Source organism: Stegodyphus dumicola, chromosome 1, assembly GCF_044657685.1.
Source record: "Stegodyphus dumicola isolate Sdum_Otavi_A_Nest chromosome 1, ASM4465768v1".
NCBI lineage: Eukaryota > Metazoa > Arthropoda > Arachnida > Araneae > Eresidae > Stegodyphus > Stegodyphus dumicola.
This window is the reverse complement of record NC_140768.1, coordinates 264777828-264800877: the sequence shown is the minus strand read 5'-3', so window position 1 is coordinate 264800877 and position 23050 is coordinate 264777828. Positions and strand designations below refer to the sequence as shown.

At 32.9% G+C, this 23050-nt stretch overlaps 1 protein-coding gene across 2 annotated transcripts in view; it reads left to right on the top strand.

Annotated features, from left to right (window-relative positions):
• LOC118186174 (DDB1- and CUL4-associated factor 11) overlaps positions 1–23050 on the top strand; it is a 137344-nt gene that overhangs the window by 27177 nt on the left and 87117 nt on the right. Inside the window, exons 3-5 of one of the 2 annotated variants that reach the window (XM_035356233.2) lie at positions 135–166; positions 295–399; positions 22337–22401. In XM_035356233.2, coding sequence (XP_035212124.1) covers positions 135–166; positions 295–399; positions 22337–22401 — 202 coding nt within the window. Of the gene's footprint in view, positions 1–41; positions 167–294; positions 400–22336; positions 22402–23050 lie in introns of both variants that reach the window. The other variant, XM_035356235.2, reaches the window with a different exon arrangement.

The following is a 23050-nucleotide window of genomic DNA, read 5'->3' as shown; positions in this document are numbered from 1 at the left end:
GCTTAAAATATTAAAATCATTTATAGATCGAACTTTTTCAGCTATCATCTGATGATTCTGAATAAAGGTTATGGCTGATCCAAGATCTTTATTTGATCTACTATATGTACTAAAGTCTTTTTTTTCCCCTGTAGTTGACCGCCATCCGGACACATCACGACTCAAGGTAAAAAAAAATTTTTTTATTCTTTTCATGGTTCTTTTTCTTGTTAGTAACTCTGATCTCTGTATTAATTTCTTTAATAATTTATCTCATCAATTTCCATTACACAGAACAATATATATTTCTTTTAGGGTAGTGATTTAAGTCAAGTTATAAAACTTAACTCTGGAGCATTGAATGATAGACCTGCTAATTCCACATCAGGAATGAATCCTCTACTGTCCATGTTGAGATGTGTAAGTTAAACTTATAATATGAATGTAATAATTTTTCTTGTATTAAATATGTGCATTAAATATGTTATGTGTATTGCATCATATATAAGTGTTATTATACACTTACTGTTATATTTATGTAAGAATTATATATTTTTTATACATTTATGAAACTAAACATGTGGGTTTGTAAGAATATAAAGAATGAATAAGTACATTACTTAACATAACTACATAACTGCTTAAATCACTTTAGTATATTGAATTGATGAGCATCAAATTTTTCATTACCAGGCCATGTATTCAAATAATGCTATTTCAAAGTCATATGATGAAATTACTGTACTTGGGTATTAATATCATCATTTGGTCATATACTGGTAATGATACAAGTTATTTCTTGTTTTCTGATGTTGTACCCTAAGAACTGTTCCATTATTTTGATACTCTTCTATTATCCGGTCCAGATTCAGAAATATATTATATGCATATACACTGCCCCCCCCAAAAAAAGGGGGGAACAGTTCTATATCTCCTGTTCTACTAGGCCAATTGACGGAATTCAAATTTCATTTTTCATGTCTCAAAAGCGCGACTTGAGATATATGTTAAGAGTTATATATAGCATTATTCTAACATAGGTATTTTCATACAAAATCAAACTTTTTCTGAAGTGATATGCCAATTTTTTTCCATATTTGATTTTGTAATTTTTGATGAGAAATTTATGGAGGAATTTAAAACTTTATCTTGGACATGGCGAACATATAGCAACCTATTTTCCTTTGCCTTTTTTGCGCACAAGTGGGGAAAAGTCATCGTTCATACTTTTAAATAATTTTAACAAAGTGCGTACACCACATTTTTATTATTATTGCTTATAATAAATACACCAAATTTCAAAATGTGCCAAAATAGAAATTCAGTTATATCTTAGGAAATTTCAAATAAAAAACTCTAATTTTTTGCAGATATGCTTAGAAATTCATCTACTTTAAGGTGACAGTAAACATTTTATAGGTTATAATACAAAAAGTCTTTAGAAAAATTTATAAAAATTATTTAATAATACGAATTTAAAAAATAAATCATAAAAAATTGGCGAATTTTATTTGGAATGAACCTAAATTTTGAAATATGAAAGAGAGAATAAAATAAGTTTAATAAAAAAAAGAGAATTAATAAATATGTATCAAATTCAATTAACATTAAAAAGCTAAAATTTTCAGCATGAATTTTTAAAAACTACTTGTGCAATTTTTACAAAACTTGGCAGTTTGGCATAATTCGAGTCGTATATTAGAGAAATGCTATATATAAATCTAATATATATCCGAAGTCGCGCTTTTGAGGCATGAAAAACGCAATTTGAATTTCGTCAATCAGCCCAGTAAAACGGGAGATATAGAACTGTCCTTTTTTTTTTGGTACACATGGATGTATGTTTTCATGTTATGTATATATATATATATATATATATACATATATATGCACATACATACATACATACACGCTGAGAATAACTATAAATGCTCTCACAATATTGGTTTCTGCTTTCTTCGGCTTCTGAAAATACGCTATTTTTTTTCAGCAAATACTGTTTTATAGCATTTTATTTTGTGGTATTTTGAAGCTAATTGTGTTTCGCTTGTGATTTTATATCACACTTCATGTTTCTGAGACTATTTGACAAACTTATGGATGTTTGCATTTTTGTGTGTTTATGTGGCTCGTCGTGCTTTGGCTTCAGTTTTTGGATTACTATTTCTATGATATAAAAGGTCTGAAATGATCATCAAACTGTAAGTACGTTTGATTTCTACATTATTCTGCTATTTTAAAAAATTGTACTGATTGGATAATGTCTTTACAAATTTGTCAAGAAATTCAGACAGAGCCGGTTGACTCTACTGCTGCTATACTAGCTGTAGAGTCAACTATCTACTGCTATATTAGCAGATGGACTAACAATTTCAAGTTCTTTAGAAACTGTATTAGACTCAAGTAGAGTCACAAATATTTCAAAAGGAAAAATTATTTCTTTAGCATATTAAATTTACAATTTATTGGTTACACAAAATTTTGTTAATGCCATCCTTAAGGGAAGGCTTGAAGAGCAAACAAAAAAGTTATAAAATCTTCAGCCACTTTCATTTGCAGCAGTGACAGATCCAAAACGTTTTTCTCGGAAAATAATACAGAAAATATGAGATTAATCTACAAGTAGAAATAGGTCCGAAGAATTCACAGTTCTACTCTATCCAAAAAAGGAAGGATCTACTTCCGAGGAGGTCAAAAACAGAATTGTAAACTCAATTAATCCCACCCAATTACACATTGGTGTTAAAAGACAAGAAAAGAAAAGGAGGTGTTCTAACAGAATGTTCCAAAGCCTCTGATATTGAAGCCTTGGAAACAGAGGTTAAAACAAATGATTTGCTTAGAAATGATATGGTAATTCAACATCCTATTAAGAAAGATCCAAAAATTATTATTTATGATGTAGATTCTGATCTTTCTTGAGATGATCTTAAGATTATGATTAGAGACCAAAATATGGTCTTTGAAAATGGTGTTTTCAACTTAAAATTTTCGATAAAAGGTACCAAAATACATTGGATGGCCAGTGTAGATGCTAAGAAGTATAGAGAACTTATAAAAGCAGGAAAACTTAACATAAGATGGTCTCGTCTTAGAATTAAAGAATTTTTGAAAGTAACTCAATGTTTTAAATGTTCAAAGTATGGAAACTTCCAGACAAAATGCCTAGAACCGCAAATATGTGCTAAATGTGGTGAAGTTGGACATAAACATTGGGAGTGTAAAGCTACTCCAAAATGTATTAATTGCAAAGATGTAAATGAAAAGTATAAATTGAAGCTTAGTGTTGATCATTCTAGCTTAGATAAAAATTGTCATTGTCACAAACAGCAAATGGATCTTTTAATCAGTCGTACTAATTATGGCTAATAGAAGTGACGGAGACTTCTACATGTTTCAAATAAATTTACATCACGCCAAAGCTGCTGTAAATAAACCATATATTAAAGCTATTGGAAGAAGCTATAAAATAGCCTGGATTCAAGAACCTTATATATTGGATAATAAAGTTCGGGAAATCCTGATAAAATTTCGAACTTTTTGTGACAAAAATTATTCACGAATAACAGTTGTTCTGTTTGACAGCTCTCCACCAATGCTTTTGTATGCTTCCTTGAATATAGTGGAAGTCAAAATGATCATTAATAATAGAAACATAGTTTTTGTTTCAGTGTATTGCCCCCTAATGACGCCTCGAATGACTATTTATATTGTATTAACAGTACTATTGATTCACGTGAAGACTCAGAAATAATTATTTGTGAAGATTTCAATGCTAAAAGTCCCCTATGGGGTCCTTATGAACACTCAATAGATCCAAAAAGTGATGCTATAATTAAATTTGCACGACAAACAATTTGAATGTTCTTAATAGTCCTGATAGCCCGGCTACGTTTTCTGGTGCCAGAGGCGAAAGCTGAATAGACCTTACCATTGTGAGATCTTCTTTTGTCCTGAATTGGTCTGCTTCTATGGATATTTCACCTAGAGATCATCACTACATTGAGATTGGATTTTTAAACAACTTACTTAGAGAGAAAAAATTTGAACGTTTCTATATTTGGAATTCAAATTGGCTAAATTTTCGTACAGGAACTGTATAACTTTATAAATCAAGTTTCCGAAGAAAATTAGAAAATACTTCTGATTTAAATATTTATATTAAAGATCTTACTAACTCAGTAGTGGATATCTGTAAAAAAATTAAGAAGATGAGCAAATTTAAACAGAGCAACGCTCTGGGTAAACAGGTGCATTGGTGCTCTGAAAAAGTGGCTGTTTTAAGAAGTGAAGCTCGACTGTATCGAAGAAAATTTCAGAGATGTTACAATCATATAGACAATAATTTGTTAAAGATTTAATATAAGAAGAAATTAGCTGAATATAAACGAGAAATCAACATTAGTAAAAATTGTGCTTGGGAACAACTATGTGACACTTTGAAAAATTCATCAACCATTTCTTACTTTATTGATGTTAATAAATATAAACCAGCTGTACAAATTGCCTCTTTGAAATATCAAGATGGGTCTCATATCTATCTTATAATAATAAAAGCAAGTGTAATGTGTCTGTCTGTCTGTCTGACCGAGCTCTCCAGCCAAATCTATCGCACGCAGGGACCTGGAATTTTTTATACGGAAGCACAAAGGGGCTGGCCACCAGACCTCGAAGCCCGATTTTCGATTTTTGAATTAGAAAAATTAAAAAAAAATTATTTATAATTAATTAATCACGGTTTTTTGACTCACTGATATTATTATTTGTTTTCAAATAACGTTCGATTGTAACAATTGATTTCTTTATTCTAGCGTTAGTTTGCTGTTTTGACGATACATTAAATCGATTAATTACAATTCATTTCTTTTTTGTAGCTTGTGGGGGGGGGGAAGAGAGAGAGACAGTCTACATGTCCTACACTACTATTCCTGCGCTATTCACTTATCTGCATTTTCTAAATGCACGGGCAACGCCGGGTGGGTACACCTAGTTAAGAATATAGACGAGACAGTAAATTACCTCCTATAATATCACTTTCCTTGTGATACTACTTATGGTGATGTATCATGTCATCATCAAGTTAGATCAGATTGTAGGATACCTCCAGAGACCATAAATGATTATGATTTTACTTTGGATGAAGTGAAATTTACTCTTAAAAGTTAAATAAAGGTAAAGCTCATGGTAAAGATGGCCTGACGATGGATATTATTTTAGAAATCTTTGAATGTAATAAAAAGTTATTTGTAGCTATTCTGAAAGAATGTCCTCAGAGGGGAATTTCCCTGAATGTTGGAAAGAGGCTGATTTGGTTTTGTTCAAAAAAGAAAGAAAGGATAAAGAAGATCCTTCCTCTTTTCACCCCATTTGCTTACTGCCTTCCTGGGGCAAGGTGCTGGATAAACTCATGACACAACGGGATACAATATTATTTATTATCAAGTAATCTTTTAAATAAAAATCAGTTTGGTTTTATGCCAGGTAAAAGTACTACCCAGACTATAGATAATTTAATTTCTGACATCCTTCAAAATAGAAGGAATGTTAAACATACTGCAGTTTTATCTTTAGATGTAAAGAGCGCTTTCTACAATGTCTGATGGTCAATTTTATTAAAGGAATTAAAAAATATGAAATGTCCAAGAAATATCTTCTTATTAATATGTGATTTTCTGAATGAAAGAAAAGTTTCCTTATATGATGGTGATAAGTGGCATCGCAGAAATTACCAAAAGGGTTGTCCCCAAGGCTCAATTATCCAGTCCACTTTTGTGGAATATTATTGCTAATATAGCTTTAAACATAACCTTACCACAAAGTGTTAGTATATAAGCTTATGCTGACGATTTTGTTTTATTGGCCACGGGAAGTGGTCGCCATAGTATTGATAAAGCTTTAAGTTTCGCCACTCAAGAATTGGATAAGTGGTTTTTCCATGTTAAACTCAAATTTGATCTAAAGAAGAGTTTTCTTTTGGGCATTGCTAAAACTAATACTAGATCAATACGTCCTAGGTGCAAACTGTATGGACAACCAATTAGAGTTTCTAAGACGATCAAATATTTGGGCATTACAATCGATGAAAAGCTCTTTTTTATACCTCACCTAAATCAAATAAAGATCGAATGCACCCATATTCTTAATAGACTTAGTAAAATGAATCTCCAAGGCAAAGTTCTTAAGAGTTTATATGAAAGAGCTATTGAGAGAAAGATCTTGTATGCATGGTGGATTGAAACGATCCGAATGCATAAAAAATTTTTGAAAATTCAAAGAGTCGCTTTTTTGGGGATTACTAAGTCTTTTATAACTGTTTCCACAGTAGTTTGTCAAATTTTGGCTGGATGTCCTCCGATCGATATTTTAGTGGAAAAAGAATGTGCTATCTTTAAATTAAAAGCTGGTAATAAAACTGTCATTTGTTTCAGTGAGATCTTCTCAGCTAGAGATTTTGACTTTGAGAAAGGTTTAGACCAGAGGTGGGGGAACCTTTTTACCATTAGAGGCCACATTTAAATTAGGCAGCAATAAGAGAGGACGCATAAGCTGATTGACCTAAGAAAGTGACTTTTGTGAAATTATTATAGTCTTTCTATAGATTTAACAATTTATTGCATTATATAGCAAATTATATATTTATTGCATTATATATTATATTGCAAAATATAATACTACAAAATTTTAAATATAATATACATATAAAATAATATAAAAATATTATAAAAAAATACAATAAAAAATATTTTTTTATTCACTAAGTTAGTGACTTATTTGGTTTTGTTTTTTGTTTGACAGTGATTGTATATTTGGATCAAGCTTCATAACACACAGCTTTAATTGATCATCTAAATGTGCATCTGTAATTTGCGTTCTTAAATTTGTTTTTATTTTTGACATGAGAGAAAATGTTGTCTCGCAACAGTAGGTACTTCCGAAGCAGGAAAGTAAACAGCGAGCATGTTCTCGAAGGCATGGATATTCAACAGCATTTTTCCAGATTTCTATGGGATTCTTTTTAGCGTTAAAAAGGGATTTGATGATAGTATCTTCCCCTAAATCAATTAACTCCATTTGTAGTTCTGCAGGAGCCTCGGATATATCTATTAAATGTGGTTCAAATGTCAGTTTCATAGCAGGAGTGTGCTCATCAAAATCTGAAAATCTATTAGTATACTCTTCTATTAAACAATCCAAGACACCTACATATTCATCGAATATTTTATTTTCACAGTTCTGCTCTTTTAACATTTTGGCTAGCTCCGGGAAGTGTTGTGCAGATATTTCCGATCGACAAAGCAATGTTTTGAAAAATGATAATTTTTTTCTAAACGCTTGGATCTTTTGCCACATTTCATAAATATACCTCGTTTCACCTTGCAGACAAATATTTAAATTGTTTTGTTTTGTTATCGTATCAGACAAAAATGCAAGGTTTCTGAGAAATACTTTATCTGATAGATCACATTGTTTTCCTTGTTCTTTATAAAAGTTTAAAATTTGTCATCGTAAAGACAAAACTTTTATCAAAAACTGACCTGTTGATAGCCAGCAAACCTTGCAGTAGTATGGTAGGTCAACACTATACGTTTCCTCATCTAATGAGAGCATCTGCCGAAATTCACGATGACGCATTCTATTTACGCGAATATAGTTGACAATGGCAATGGTTCTATCCAGAGTGTCTTGCAAAATGGTAGATTTTGCTGATCTGTTACAGTTCTTCTTGAAAGAGGTAATTGTATTTGTCGACATTTCTTGGATACTCACTGCTTCAACAATACATTCTTTAATTATTTCAATGTCACTAAATGGTTTGCCCCTTTTGCCAAGTATATGTGCTATTTTATACGTAACAGCAACTGCAGCGGAATTTTGATTTACAAAGGCACTAAAAGATGCCTGCTGATGATGCTTCTCATTTTTCAACTTTTGAAGTGCAGCTTTTCGTAATTCACCTTCTAAAGCGAAATATTTATGTTCTTTATGAGTCAAACAGTGTTTATTTGCATTCGCTTTTTTTAAAGTATTTAAAACTGTATTGCACAACAAACACATCATTTTATCTTTCTCAGCAGTAAAGAAAAAATCTAACTCCCATTCTACATTAAATGTTCTGTTTTCATCACCTAATTTTCTTCTCTTACTATTTGACATGATGGATAAAAAAACGAATATCAAATAATATCTTTAACAAAGTGTGTACTTTCTAGAAATACAATAAAACCGTGTACCTGTTATAAGCACGCACTGTTAACTACAGTTAGCTGAAGATCGCAACAGGGAAGCGTTGAGAGATACGAGTCAGAGAAGCCAAAGCAAGGTGTGACACTCAAATGGGAGATCTCAAACCGAGTTTTGTTTACTTCTTAGACAAGGTAGTTGGCGCTGCTAGCTGTGGGCCAGAGCCTCGCTTATGCGTATTAGAGTCCGTTTCAGACTAGTAAAAATGATATGCCACAGTTGAATTGGCATAAAGGCCTTCCCAATATGACAGGCTACACGGTTTTTACAGATAGATCTAAATTAAATGGTCATGTGGGGGCAGCCTTTTGTGTGTTCTCAGATGAGAAACTAAGCTTACAAAGGAAATATAGACTTTCTGACAATGCCTCTGTCTATCAGGCAGAGTTAGTGGCTCTGGGAGAGGCCTTGTATTGGCTTATTACTAATTCTGCGATAGATCCTGTAGAAATCTGCAGTGACTGCGAAAGTGCAATTGTTTTAATTATGGATGTTTGTCTAAGTAACAATCTAATTAAACAGATAAAAGACATGCTCATTTTTCTTCTGACGTCATGTTACAATATGACTGTCTTTGGCGGGATTTTTCGCGCAACTGTCATGGCGTTGATGTACAATAGTTGTTTGAAACGAACTCTACCATTTTGTACTAGGTGGCAAAGGGAACCTCGCGGAGGCCGCAGGTTCCCCACCTATGGTTTAGACATTCATCCAGCTTTCTTGAAACAGTTGAATTGGCATAAAGGCCTTCCCAATATGACAGGCTACACGGTTTTTACAGATAGATCTAAATTAAATGGTCATGTGGGGGCAGCCTTTTGTGTGTTCTCAGATGAGAAACTAAGCTTACAAAGGAAATATAGACTTTCTGACAATGCCTCTGTCTATCAGGCAGAGTTAGTGGCTCTGCGAGAGGCCTTGTATTGGCTTATTACTAATTCTGCGATAGATCCTGTAGAAATCTGCAGTGACTGCGAAAGTGCAATTGTTTTAATTATGGATGTTTGTCTAAGTAACAATCTAATTAAACAGATAAAAGACATGCTCATTTTTCTTAGCGCTTTCAGAGATATTAACCCTTTGCACTTGAGGCACTTTTCTGTGCACACTGTCCATTCTGAAGGTTCAGTCTCTTCTGTACAATCACTTTGGCTTCCAGATTCACTATCGATTATTCGGATTTTTCATCTTCTTGCTCCTCTAACATTGTTACTATCTTTATCACTTCTGTCTTTGTTCTCATGGGCAAGCTGTCTATGTAGTGATGTAATTTCGTTCGTTATTGCCGAAAAATTAAACTCATCTTCACTAAAAGTAACTTCTTCGTCGTGTTCCATACTTATTGGGCTCAGTAACTTTGAAAGAAATACTGTGATCGGCAAGAAGGTTGAGCTCGAACTGATGTCGAAGACAGAGTCCTACCCGCAGTCGCAAGTATTTTTGAGATAAGACATTTAATCACATAAGCATTGCAAAGGCAACCTTTATTTGAGATAAGACATCCTTATAGCTATTCAGACACCTTGTAATATGATCTATAAAAGGCCAGGTAGATCTCTCAAGCGATATTCCTTAGGTCAAACACAAATAAACACATCGATTCCAATGGTGCCTCTCAGACACCGCTTGAGTTATCGCATCACATGCAGTGGTGCGTGAGACGCCCCGCTCGAGTGCAAAGGGTTAAACTCTTTTGGATTAAGAGTCATATTGGTACCATTAGTAATGAGTTAGCAGATAGATTGGCAAAGGCTGCCACTGAAAATTAAATTATTGATTTTGAAGTAAAGACTTCCTTTGACAGTTTGAAATCCTTGTTGAAAAGAAAATGTTTGACTCTATGGCAAGCAAAGTGGAATGACCCAGATTCTAAAGAAAGATTCACGTATAATTTAATCTCAACTGTAAGTGAGAGAAGATGTCCAAGTATTTAAACCAAGCTTTAACTAATCATGGACACTTTCTCTTTTATTATAATAGGTTTTCGATTAAAAATCATGCCCGTCCGTGTAGCATGAGTAATGCCGATATTGTGCACCTGTTGTTTAGATGCTCTTCTATGAAGATTATTGTTCCAAGATTTATTCCAGATATTGCTAAACTTAATACTCTAAAGGATTTAAGTAAAAATACAGTGACTAAATTGAAAATGTCAAATTTCATAAAGTATGTATCTGTAAATGAAATAGATTTATATATTGATTGTGTTTAAAATTTCCCTGTCTGTTTTAAGGAAAACTAGGATGTTTATGATATTCTGTTATTTTATTTCTTTGTATATGTAAGTAACATATTTTTATGCATGTAAGTAACATGTGTTATATTTTACAAAGTATGTAATAATGTGCTTTTGTTGGTGCAGCTGGTAAATCTCACCAGCTTCTAGACTTTAAGTTCATATTTTAGTTGTTTATTCTATCTAAGTTATTTCAGGTAGTAAGGTGGTAGTTCTACAGCTTAATGGGCCTGATTTGGGCCTTGTTTTAGATCTCAATGTTTCTTTAATTAAATAGCTCCACTAAGCCCTGTTAAGCCTCTATTGGTGGTACAGGTGCTAAGAAAATGAGCATGCCTTCTATCTATCGTGTAAGTTTGACCAGTCATCCTTAGGAGGTTGTTAATTTTCAACTGAGCATTTTTTATTAGCCCAAAGGGCATTAGCCCAGAAGGGCTATTAATTTTGTTTTGGCATTTTGCATTGATTCATTTTTCAAACTGTTGCCACCAAATATTACAGCCCTGAATTATATTTAAAGAAATTAAATAATGAAGAACCTGCATAAGTGTATGTATGTTTCTAACATTGTGATAAAACAACAGTACCTAGTACATTTCCACCCGAATTTCCCCTATAAACTTTTAACTGTATGTGCTTATGGGCTGCTTTTGAAGCTGTGATTTAGTTCTTTCTAATGATTAGAAATACTTTTATCAACTGCAGTTTTGATTTTATTTTCTGAATGGTTAGTAATTCCGTTTCTTCAGTTGTGGTCCTTTTTGGATGAGAGTTGTTGAGATTACAGTCTTTTTTGGATCTTTCTTTTAAAACTAGACTAAATCATTTTATTTTTCCATTTGGATTGCATAATATAAGGATGTGTGATGTTTATATATATATGTAAGGCATGAAATATGTAACTAAAATTATTAACTTTAATTTGGCAGTAGTCTTTTTTATTCTCCATTGTAATTTGGCTATTCGGCTTTCTGTTCTGTTGTTTGTAATAATAATTTTTTATAATAATGTTTCTGGACTGCGAATTTCCATTTTATACTTTTTTACTTTATCTTCCTGCATTATGGCTCCTTGTATCCAATTGCAGATCTGGAATTTAATGTAAGAAATCAAGTTTATAAACTCCAGTGCTGTTGTCGGGCAGCCTTTTTGCCCAAAAGTGATGTGGACCATAAAAACTAAGTGTCAAGAAATAAAATTACATGTTTTGATATCTATGCGATATCTGCAAGTTTCTTCCATCTGTATGTCAGGGATATCTATAACCATCTTGGCCATGACTAAAAAATAACTGGTATCTTCTCTCTCGCACATCCTAAATTTATTACAATTAATAAATGTCATCTACAGAATTATTACACATACACATGTGTGTGCATGTGATAATATAGATGCTGGAAATGAAGATACATACAGTCACGGCCAGTTGAGCAGTTTCTTTATTTTTCTCATTATATTCTTAGTGCAGACACAAATCAATTGGTGCAGTATGTGAACCTGTGGCCTGAATTGTTAGCATTAATATTGTTGTGTGTGTATGGGTTCATAATAGATTTAATGCACAAGTCCAATAGTAGGTTAATAAAATTTATTCTTATCAAACGAAATATATCAGAACTTGGGAATTTTCCTCTGAGATATTCATACAAGTGTTCACAATATCATGTGGTATAATCAGTAGTTATACTTCAGACTTATAAAATCATTAAATATAACGCATTGCAAAGCGCATCCAAAGAGAAAGCTACTCGGATATCTCAGTTCACGTGGAACTAAACAACTCGCAACAACAATAACTAAGCAACTGAACTCGGACGCTTTCTCTCCAGCCTTTTATAGTTTTTAACTGGTTGCAAGAAATTCTAGTACTTTCCAGAATTCCTTTTTGAGACTTCTGGAAAGCAATAATTTTCCTCTTATTGCTTTCCAGAAGTCTCAAAAAGTATTCTGCTTTTTGAGACTTCTGGAAAGCAATAAGAGGAGGGAATGGGAAAGAAGACACTGGGATTGGAAATGGGTAATGTGGTCAGATGAATCATGCTACACTTTATTTTGCACTGATAGAATACCTTGAATTTTGTGAGAACCCTATGAAGTCATGAATCCAACTTGCCTTACTCGCACTATGCAAGGGTTTGGTGGGAGTATCAGTATAAAAGGCATGAAAATGGTGCCCTGGTGTTCCTTGACAGCAAACAAACAGCCATGAGATATACTGGCAGATCAAGTGCACTCTGCAATGTTGCATTTTTACCCTGATGGCGACGGATACTTCATGGGCGATAATGCAACTATACATTGTGCCAGAAGTGTTTAAAATTGGTGAAGTGGCCAGGGAAGTTTTGGAAGTCAAACATTAGTCTGACTTCCAACACCTTCCTTGGCCACTGCATAGCCTGGATCTTAACCTCGTAGAAAATGAGTGGGATATGGTGGAAAGATGCATCTGACAGCACTCTCCTCTTCCATCTAATTTACAAGATCTAAAAAGCTGCATAGCAAATGCATGGTATTTATTCTCTGGCCATAAATGCACTCCAGAAGCAGACTCGATGCCCAAATGAATCAGAGCAGTTATCCGTGAAATAGGTGGTCCAATAAAATATTGATCTTTGGTTTCTAAGATACACACATTGGCCAATGTGTGTATCTTAAAATTTTAATATATTAACCCACCCCTTAACTGCCGCGGGCGTATATATACGCCTTGTTCATCTGATACGTTAACTGCCCGTACGTCCTTCCAAAATACTATCATTTGCTTTGTGCTGCTACCCGTAAAATTATTCGCAAAGCATTGGAATGCAACGCCACAATGACCTTGACAAAGTATGTGAAGGAGGATACTATTTCAGAGAAGTGTGGGGAGAGAGGGGTGTGTCTAAAGCGGTAAAAGTAATGACTGCGTGGTATTTTCTGGTGTTGTATGAGTAAAACATATATTTTTTTAATTATGTGTCCTCTGTTTTCGTTTACTTTTTGTAGTATGTTCCAGGAATAAAGAAAGATGTAACGGATGCTTCAAACCCGTTTATCTGTTTTGAATTATTTTTAGATTAACTGCACGTACTTCATATTGTTACTGAAACTAACCGTTTTGTAGACGAATATATGAACCAACACCTTTCAAATTGTTGAAGTGGCCAGGGATTGAAACGAAAAATCAAGAACAATATCGTGGCATTCAACTAGTTCAGAAGAAATATATGTTTTTTTAGGCATATGGATTTTTTAGGCATGTAACACTGAAACCTGATATTACACTTCACTGGTTTAAAAATGAATTGATCAAAACTCTATTTTAGGGATCTTTTTTATTATAAAAACATTATTTTTAGTATACTTTTAAAACATTAAGTTTTATGCATTCATTTTTTTCTTTTATTCTTTGTTTTGTGAAAGTAAACAGTTTTTAGAAAGTAAAACTTGCACTTATTTCCCCCCTAATACATCGTATAACTACGCGCACCTGTGTGAAAAACGTGGCCCTTGCAATCTTGTATGTTTTCCGCAGCAGCTAAGGGGTTATTATGATTTGTTATTGATTATTGTTGCATTCTACGGGTTTGTGGATTTGGAGTGATTGATGACAACACTTGATGAAAAATCAGAACATAGTTTATTCATCATTATTACACAGCAGAAATCCAAAGATACATTTACAGCCGCCGTGAAACTACGATGAACGCGCTGAAACAATGAGCCACACAGCCTCAGGCTACAATGGTAAAGATAGCTTCACGGCAAAGTGCTTAAATACAGCTCTCGACTTGGTTTGGTCGCTCTCAAGTTTACCTCTGAACTGAAGACACGTTCTCGGTACACTGTTACTCCACGTATAGGCCCACCAGCATTCGAGCGGTAAAGTCGCTGAACATTGGTAGTTTGGTCCGAGGTTCGAATCCCACGAACAGGCTGGCCCATGCAGCCAGCCTGTTCGTGGAATACATTTACAGCCTAAATTTCGTTCGTGGGATACATTTACAGCCTACATACTAAAGATACATTTACAGCCGCCGTGAAACTACGATGAACGCGCTGAAACAATGAGCCACACAGCCTCAGGCTACAATGGTAAAGATAGCTTCACGGCAAAGTGCTTAAATACAGCTCTCGACTTGGTTTGGTCGCTCTCAAGTTTACCTCTGAACTGAAGACACGTTCTCGGTACACTGTTACTCCACGTATAGGCCCACTAGCATTCGAGCGGTAAAGTCGCTGAACACTGGTAGTTTGGTCCGAGGTTCGAATCCCACAAACAGGCTGGCTGCATGGGCGTTTTCATGGTTTTCCCCATGTGTAACGTGTATACGAGTAAGTTTCCCTTGAAAGTCCTCCACAAAGGCATTTCTTCCCTTAGGCAGATAGTCCTAGTGTGCTTTGCCATAATTAAATAAAAACAAACTACTCCGTGTAAGGCAGGATTTATATAGCTTATGACCTGCCTTCGAGAGCCTTCTGGGGAAAACGGGTAATAATTCTTTCTAAAATGTTCTTGCTCTGTCTGTGGCACATCACTCATTTTGTCCCCAAACGGGCAATTTTATGCCAAATCTGGCAACCCTAAAACTGCTTTGTGGGGAAGCTATCTTACCGCAGCTGGGCATTTCACAACAAACTATATTATTTGCATGAAAACAGTGTTACATATTCAGAGTTCAAAACTACAATAATTATTAGCAATTTCTATCTGATGATATAGTAAAAGTATGGTTATCTGGCATTTAACTAACCAGAAAGCTTAACTAATCAGAATACTTTTAAAATTGTAGAAGCTTCTTTTTTCTTTCTCTTCCCTCACTTTTTTTAATGAAAAATTAAGCAAATGTAAAGCCACCATAAAGCGCGTAATGGTCTATGATATAGAACAAACAAAAACTATTGCAAAACAGTATGATGTAGTGCCGGTAATTAATAAGCGTGATGTTATGATACTCAAATAAAACCTTTCCCTTGGTTTCATATTAGTCCAATTAATTTTTGATGAGCTGATTTAGTTTTTCTGAAGACATGTAAAAATTAAGTGCTATTTATCTGTTTTTTTTTTTTTGTTTTTTGCTTTGATTTTGGAGGGGGGGGGAATGATTAAAATTTGAGATCTGCCTAAAAAGGAACGTCATGTAGTGTACAAAATTACTAGACACTGGCTTTAAGATACGTGTTCATTAATCCTTTAAGCGCTCAATATTATTTTTATAATGTTCTAACTGAAAAAACTCTATAAATTGAATGTTAAGATCCTAGAGAAAAATAATACAGTCAAAAGTCTTTAATCCGGACTCGTCGGAACTTCGGCGATTCCGGATTATCGATTTTTCCGGATTATAGATCATCAGTTTAAATCTGGTAAGATGGCATGCAAAAATTATAAAATTAAAAATATGAAACCATACTTTATGAAATAAAGAGCAATTATGATCTAAAGGGTATCAAAATTAACAAAATAAAAGCTTAATATTTATTTGTTTACTTTATTAAACATTTCTTTCAATGTGCGTATGCGTAAAGCATACATTACGCATAGTCAAAATTAGAAAATTTCGACGAGAAAACTATTTGATGTGTATTCATGATATTTATAATGACATGGAATTCGATTTAAATCATATCAAAGACGGAGTACATCGAGATGAAATACTACATTTAGTAAGACAGTATAAGCTGAATAAAATAAAAACATCTGCCCTTAAAATAAGGATAATGCTGACAGATCAACTTCCAGTTCATTGCGCATTGATAAGCAGATTTTGGAATGGTTAGAGAAACAAAAGATATGCCTTTATCCATTTTTTTTGCAGCAATTCCACTTTTTGTTTGATGGACATCGAAACATGCTTTTGCTTTGTAGATCCTTTGGCAGCTCCAGAATCGGAAATTCTTTTTGACATAATCGAAAGTTCAAGCTTACTTTTATAAAATTGCTCTAAGAGTCTGCAAAAAATAATATGCTGGGTACAATTAGAAGATTAAGGAACAATGCAATCTGCAACATTAACTGAAATAGATAATTAGATAATTTTAGCTTTTATACCGTCCATTATACATTAAACGTGCATGCGTAAATGTATTCTGCACATGCGTAAAGGTATTATGCACATGCGTAAATGCATTATGTGTTTGCGCATGCGCAGAAAGTTTGTAGCTTTGAGGTCCGGATTATAGATCATTCCGGATTAAAAACTTTTGACTGTATATGAATTAAAAAAATGTACACTTGCTGTTTCATCTGTGGGTGGTGGTCGCACTGTGAAACCAACATGTGTCTAGGACTTTGAAAGTTACTGAAGTAGTAGGAAAAGTCCATGAAAGCTTTATTTTTTATTATAATTTCCATGAAAGCTTTATAGCTGCTATTTGCTTCCACATAAAATACATGCATTATTTTGTTAGTTGACCACAAATAGCGATAGTTGGGAGTTTTTAAATTCCCATTAGAATGTTTATCCGCCCCCAAAATTATCATATTCTGAAAAGTTATAGGTGAAGATGGTGTACCTTTTTGGATTGCATATAAATTAGTTTCATAAGCTAATTTCTCTAAGAATGCGATTGTAGAAAAAGACAGGGCAAAAAAAAAAAAAAAAAGGCCATAAATATATCACTGGATTTTGCATTATCCATAGATGTAAGTTCTTCAACCTCAGAAAATTCAGGAATTGATTTAACTACATTCTGCCTTTTATTCTCCATTACCTGTGTGATTCTGGAAGGACCTGGTAAATTTATATCACCATTTTCTGACTAATCATCACTTTCATCTTCTAGATTTTTGAAGTATTTCCCTCTCCATCACTTTAAATTCTCCGAGACCACGATTCTAGATCTGAAGGTATTTCTTCAAGTACAGATAATGCCTCAGCTATTTCCAACCGTTTGCGAGGCATTTTAAACTTCAGCAGTAGAAAAATATTTTAAATTTAAATAAACCTTTTAGATGTTTCGGTTATAAAAAAAATATGCTTACATTACATTTAAACCACACAAAATAATATGTAAAATCACAATTATTAGTATAGGAAGCAAGTGTGTTGAATGCAGAAAAAAATCTCTTGAAATGAAAGATCTTTTTACAAGAAATAGCAAAACACATTTTTCACTGAGCAGGTTTCATGTATCTAGTTTGATTACCGCATATTTGTTGCTTGTTTGATTATTGCTATTACTTTTATAAAAAAAAACTTTATGCTTACACTGATTAACAAGATTATATTTTTAAATGAACACATAAAGTTTATACTAATTGCTAAATCAATTAACATAAATATTTAAATCATAATATTTTAATTTTTCTTAACAACAGTACTTATGATTTTTCAAAATAGTTAAATCAAAGTTATTAAAAATAGGTAACATAAAATATTAATTTCAGTTTACAATAGTCCCTTAACTCCCACTCCTGCAGTAAGACCACTGAATACCAAGAATTTGACTTAGGTTTGACCCAGGCAAAGGGGCTGGCTGCATGGTGGGTTTTCATGTTTTTTCCAGTGTGTAATATGAATATGAGCCAGTTTTCTATAGAAAGTCATCTCTCCCTTTAGATAGACTTTATGTGCTGTGTTGTATTCCAGTAACAGACCAACCCATTAATGCCTTAGCTGGCTGTTTAATTTGTGTAAACGGCATGAAATGCAATATAAGCATGTTCTCAGGCTTCCCAAACTGCAAGAAATGGCGTTACAGTGCATGAACTGGCAACTTTACAGTTCATTAAAATGCTCACTCATATGTTGTACAAAAGACTGTGAATACTCTTAAAAATTTTAACATGAAATCCTCCTTTATTTATCATATTCTCATTAATCATTTCCCATTAATTATTACTTCAGCTTGAAAACTTCTTAGCTGCAAAAGAATTTAGTGATGACAAAGAGTTTCAGTGAGTGGTTAATAGTGTGTTTGCATCACAGTCCTCTGATTTTTTTCACCGAGGATTTAGAATTCACTAAGTAAACCCATTTGTTGATAAAATAATAACAGAAGTTTGCATATGATGAGAAAATCTATTTTAGCTAACCAAGAACTTTTGAATTTTCTTACCATTTGTAGGTGACATATACTTATGGGCCATTTTAGTTCCATTGTCTAGAAGCATAGGATATTGTGAATGGACATGGATGTCTGTAAACAAATTTTATCACCTTTCAGCTAATATCTTTACATGTTAGATAGTTTTTTCATGCCATAAAGTATTCAGACAAAGATATTACCAAATTAATAACATTTTTAAATGCAGAAGTTGGAAGTTTGTTCATTACTAAAAATAATATGTTGTAGATACCATTTTTGTCATTCTGGGTAAATGGAAGTTTTTTCAAGTTAGTTTCATTTTTCAACTTCAGTCCAATGATAAATTTTGTGCATATGTGGACGTTTCATTTTAACAGTGGGCTCAAACTTGTACAGTGGTAGCTGATGCTCAAAAATTATCTTCTAATTAAATCTTTGTTAATCTAGTTAAAATCTTCTAATTGTCATTTCTTAAGCATTAATATGGGATTTGAACCTGGGCCCATCACTATGGCAATCAGGGTCACTAACCACTATACCATATATACTGGGCAACGTTCATTATTATAGGTTGTGTAAGTGAAACATACAGTTTAAATTGCAAACAAAAAATCACATTTCTATTTGTTATGAACTCTCATCTATAGCTGCAACAGTTTAAAAACTAATCATTGTCCTTCCTACAAACATGTATCTTCAGAAACTATATTCAGGAATATTACAAAAATAGACTTTAGAAGTATAACAAGATAGTCATCTTATCACATCAGTTACACAACTGGCTATTATCAGGGCTGATGTTTACTGTTAATAAAAAATGCAGTTTATTACTGTATTTCCATAAAAGGGTATTCACTTTTTAGCTCTTTTATGTTCTTGAAACAGTTAAGCCCTTTTATGTTATATGTTTGTGTCATAGTATATGTGTTTTGAAAAAGGATGGTTTTAATGTGCACCTTTTCCATATGATACTTTAATCATTTCTGAGATAAGCATGCATAACTTCATTATTTTATTTCCATACCTAGATCTGAAATTCATTGCTGAATTTGAAAATTTCCTTGTAAACCTGTCAATACTGCTTGCTCTGTCATGAATATTTGCCAGAAAAAATAATTTGAGTTAGACTACATTTGATATAATCATCGACCACACCTCTTTTAAACTTTTACATAACTTTTAAATTCTCGTGTAATGTCTTTTCTTCTTCTTTCAGAAATATATTGTATTATTGTTCAACCATATAGTTTAAGAAGTGTTTTATAGCCTAAAGGGGCAATTTATCTACAAGGGCTATTAATTTCATTTTGGCATTTTGCGTTCATTCACTATAAATGTTGGTTTACTTTTCACATTGTTACCACCAAATATTAGAGCCCTGCCATTATAGTTAAAGAAATTAAATAATAAAGACTGTGCATGAATGTATATGTGTTTCTCGCACTGTGAAAAAACAACGGTACCTAGAAACATCAAATTTTGGATAACGTAGTCCTCCATTCGAATCTGGAAGCCCAAATTTGGAATTTTTTTTATCATCTATTTCATATTTTGTCAAACATTAAAGAATTTTCAATTAACAGTCTCTACGATTTCAAAGCAAGCAATGGCAACATTGTACGGAAAAAAACATTTTATCTCCATCATGCAGACTGTGTATCAGAAATTCTAAAGATATGCTCTTTTAAATATTTGGTGATATTGCTATTGAATGAATTTTATGATTAAAGTGTGAAGAACATGATATTTAATAAGTAAAGGTAACACACAAAACATTAAAAAAATGCTCCTTTGGGCCTAATATAAAATCTGGAAAATGCTGAGAATTTTTTTTTTTTTTTTTTTTCTTTTATCTTTTTAAAAATTTTGTAATGTGACAGTAGTAGTAGTTTTTTTTTGTTTTGTTTTGTGTGTGTGTTTGTCACTCTTATTCTGTAATATTTTAAGCAAGTAATATATAATATAAACATTTAGGTTATTTACATATAAAAGCTGCTGCAACAATTTGCTGGGAAAACAGCATAATCATCATATTCTTTTGCCATTTTACTAAAGACAGTTTTTTTTTTTCCATCCTAATAACATTCTGTGCCATTTTATAAAATGGCACAGAACATTTTATTAAATGGCACAGAACATGATTACCCTTTTTTAGTTTACATTAGAACTGAAACATGATCACCCTTTTTTAGTTGCAAATAAATGAAAAATTAGTACCCCAAACAGAAAGAAATTTTTTTTTAAATTTAAGAATGTGTTAGAAACGTACCATGATGCTGTCTGTAATGAAAAAGATAAAGAGAAAAACGAAAAGGGATAATTAAGACACAATAACACGCCGAATAAATACTAATTCAGAAGTCAAACAACATTGAGACTTGCAATTCTCTTCCGTTTCTCGACATTCTGGTCACACGTAACACATCCAACTTCAGTACTACGGTTTACCGTAAACCTTCATCGGTTTGTCTTCCACCACACTTTAAATCATGTCATCCGACTAAACAAAAGTTAGCTTCATTTTATTCCTATGTTTTCCGTGCTCTTCAAGTTTGCTCCTCTAAACTAGCCCTTGATGAAGAACTAAATTATTTAAAAGCAATAGCTATTGACAGGGGCTTTCCACCCAACATTATTAATCAAGCAGTTAAAAAATTTTCATCTCAACACACTAAAAGGCACACTCTTGTTATAAGAGCTTATAAAAATTCTGTTGTCATTCCCTTTTTTCCATCAATTAGCTATAAAGTTGCACATATTTTGCAGAAATTTAACTTTCGGGTTCTTTATTCTCGCATCAATAAAATTCCGAGTTCCATACTCAAGGACCCCATTCCGGATATGAATTCCTGGGGTATTTATAGGATTCCTTGCCAGTGTAGTTTAATTTATATTGGCCAAACTAAGAGAGCCTTAAAATTTCGCGTCACGGAACATGAGGCATATGTTAGAAAAAAGGAAACACAGAAGTCTTCTGTTGCTCAACATTGTTGGTCCGAAAACCACACTTTCAGTTTTTCTGCTGCCAAAATTATTCAAAAAACATCTTCCATTGGAGAACTGGATTTTCTAGAAGCATTTCACATTCATAAAAATCTTTCTGTTCTAGTTAACGATCCTAATTCCAATCTAAATTTGCCTTCGGCCTTTAAAGAAATTTTGTTTTAGTTCTGGTTTCACCAACAGATGGTGCCACTTGCTTATTCTTGTCCAGGCTTTCTTATCTTATCTAATCATTATTTCCTATCTTGTTCATTTGCGGTTTTGCAGCTGAAGATGGTGGTTCGGTAAAACCATCGAAACTAGTCCTGTGAAAATTTTGTAAATATAATGCTGATTTTTGTTGTTTGACTTCTGAATTAGAAAAGGGATAGTTTTCCACAGGAGGGAAGGGGTCATGTAAAGTTGAGCCATCAAGAAATGAAAAATGTAAATAGGTATATCTCTTTATAGATGGGTGAGGAAAAATATTTAGATATTAATTAATGAAGAGACATTATTACAGATGTGTAAAACCTGCAAAAAAAAAGTGAGGAAAATGAGGATTTTTCTAAAATTAGTGTTATGCTTTTTATGACAAGCAATACTACTGCTCAAGTTTCTGATATGTTTCTGTTTCAAATATCCCAAAAAGTGTTGAGCGAGAATTCAGTCAGAATTTTTCACTTTAAGGTCGCCTTATAACTCTAAAATTCTATTTAAATATTTTTTATATTTTCTTATTGTATAACAATACTTTGTGTGTAATTTTATGTATTTATATTTATTGTAGTAACTTATATGAATCTCATTGCATATAACTGTCACAGTAACTATAAATTATACATGCATTTTTTTCATAGCTGTGAACTTTTATAATTTCCCTTGTAGAGAGAAGTGGGCATGAATGGAAGGCTGTGTTTCTCTCAAGGTGATAGGTGCCAAATTACTCAAAGGCAAGCAGATCCTGTTAAATATGTTTTGATATTTTTAGTGTAATTTAGGTGCTTATTAAACCTATATAGCTATAAAATTTGAAGGTAAAAATTTTAAGGAAATTAATTGTCTTAAGCTGTTTCATTTGTCTGATTTTGTTGTTCTAAGCTAATAGTAGATTTGTGTATTTTTAAGTATGTTAAAGCAGTTCACATTGGTAATTCTTTTAGGTGATTTACATGTAATTAAGACACAATAACACTCCGAATAAATACTAATTCAGAAGTCAAACAACAAAAATCAGTGTTCTATTTGCAAAATTTTCACAGGACTAGTTTCGATGGTTTTACCGAACCACCATCCTCAGCTGCAAAACTGCAAATGCTTCATTTGTGGTTTTGCAGCTGAGGATGGTGGTTCGGTAAAACCATCGAAACTAGTCCTGTGAAAATTTTGTAAATATAACGCTGATTTTTGTTGTTTGACTTCTGAATTAGGATTTACATGTAGTTTACATATTTATTTAATCATATTTTATTCACTTTCTGATTTTAGACTTTCAGTTTAATACATTTGAATTTTTACATTTTATTATAAAATTGTTTGAATTGGACAGAATGACACACCAAAATTAAACTCAGTGTAAAAAAACATAACATCAATTGACAC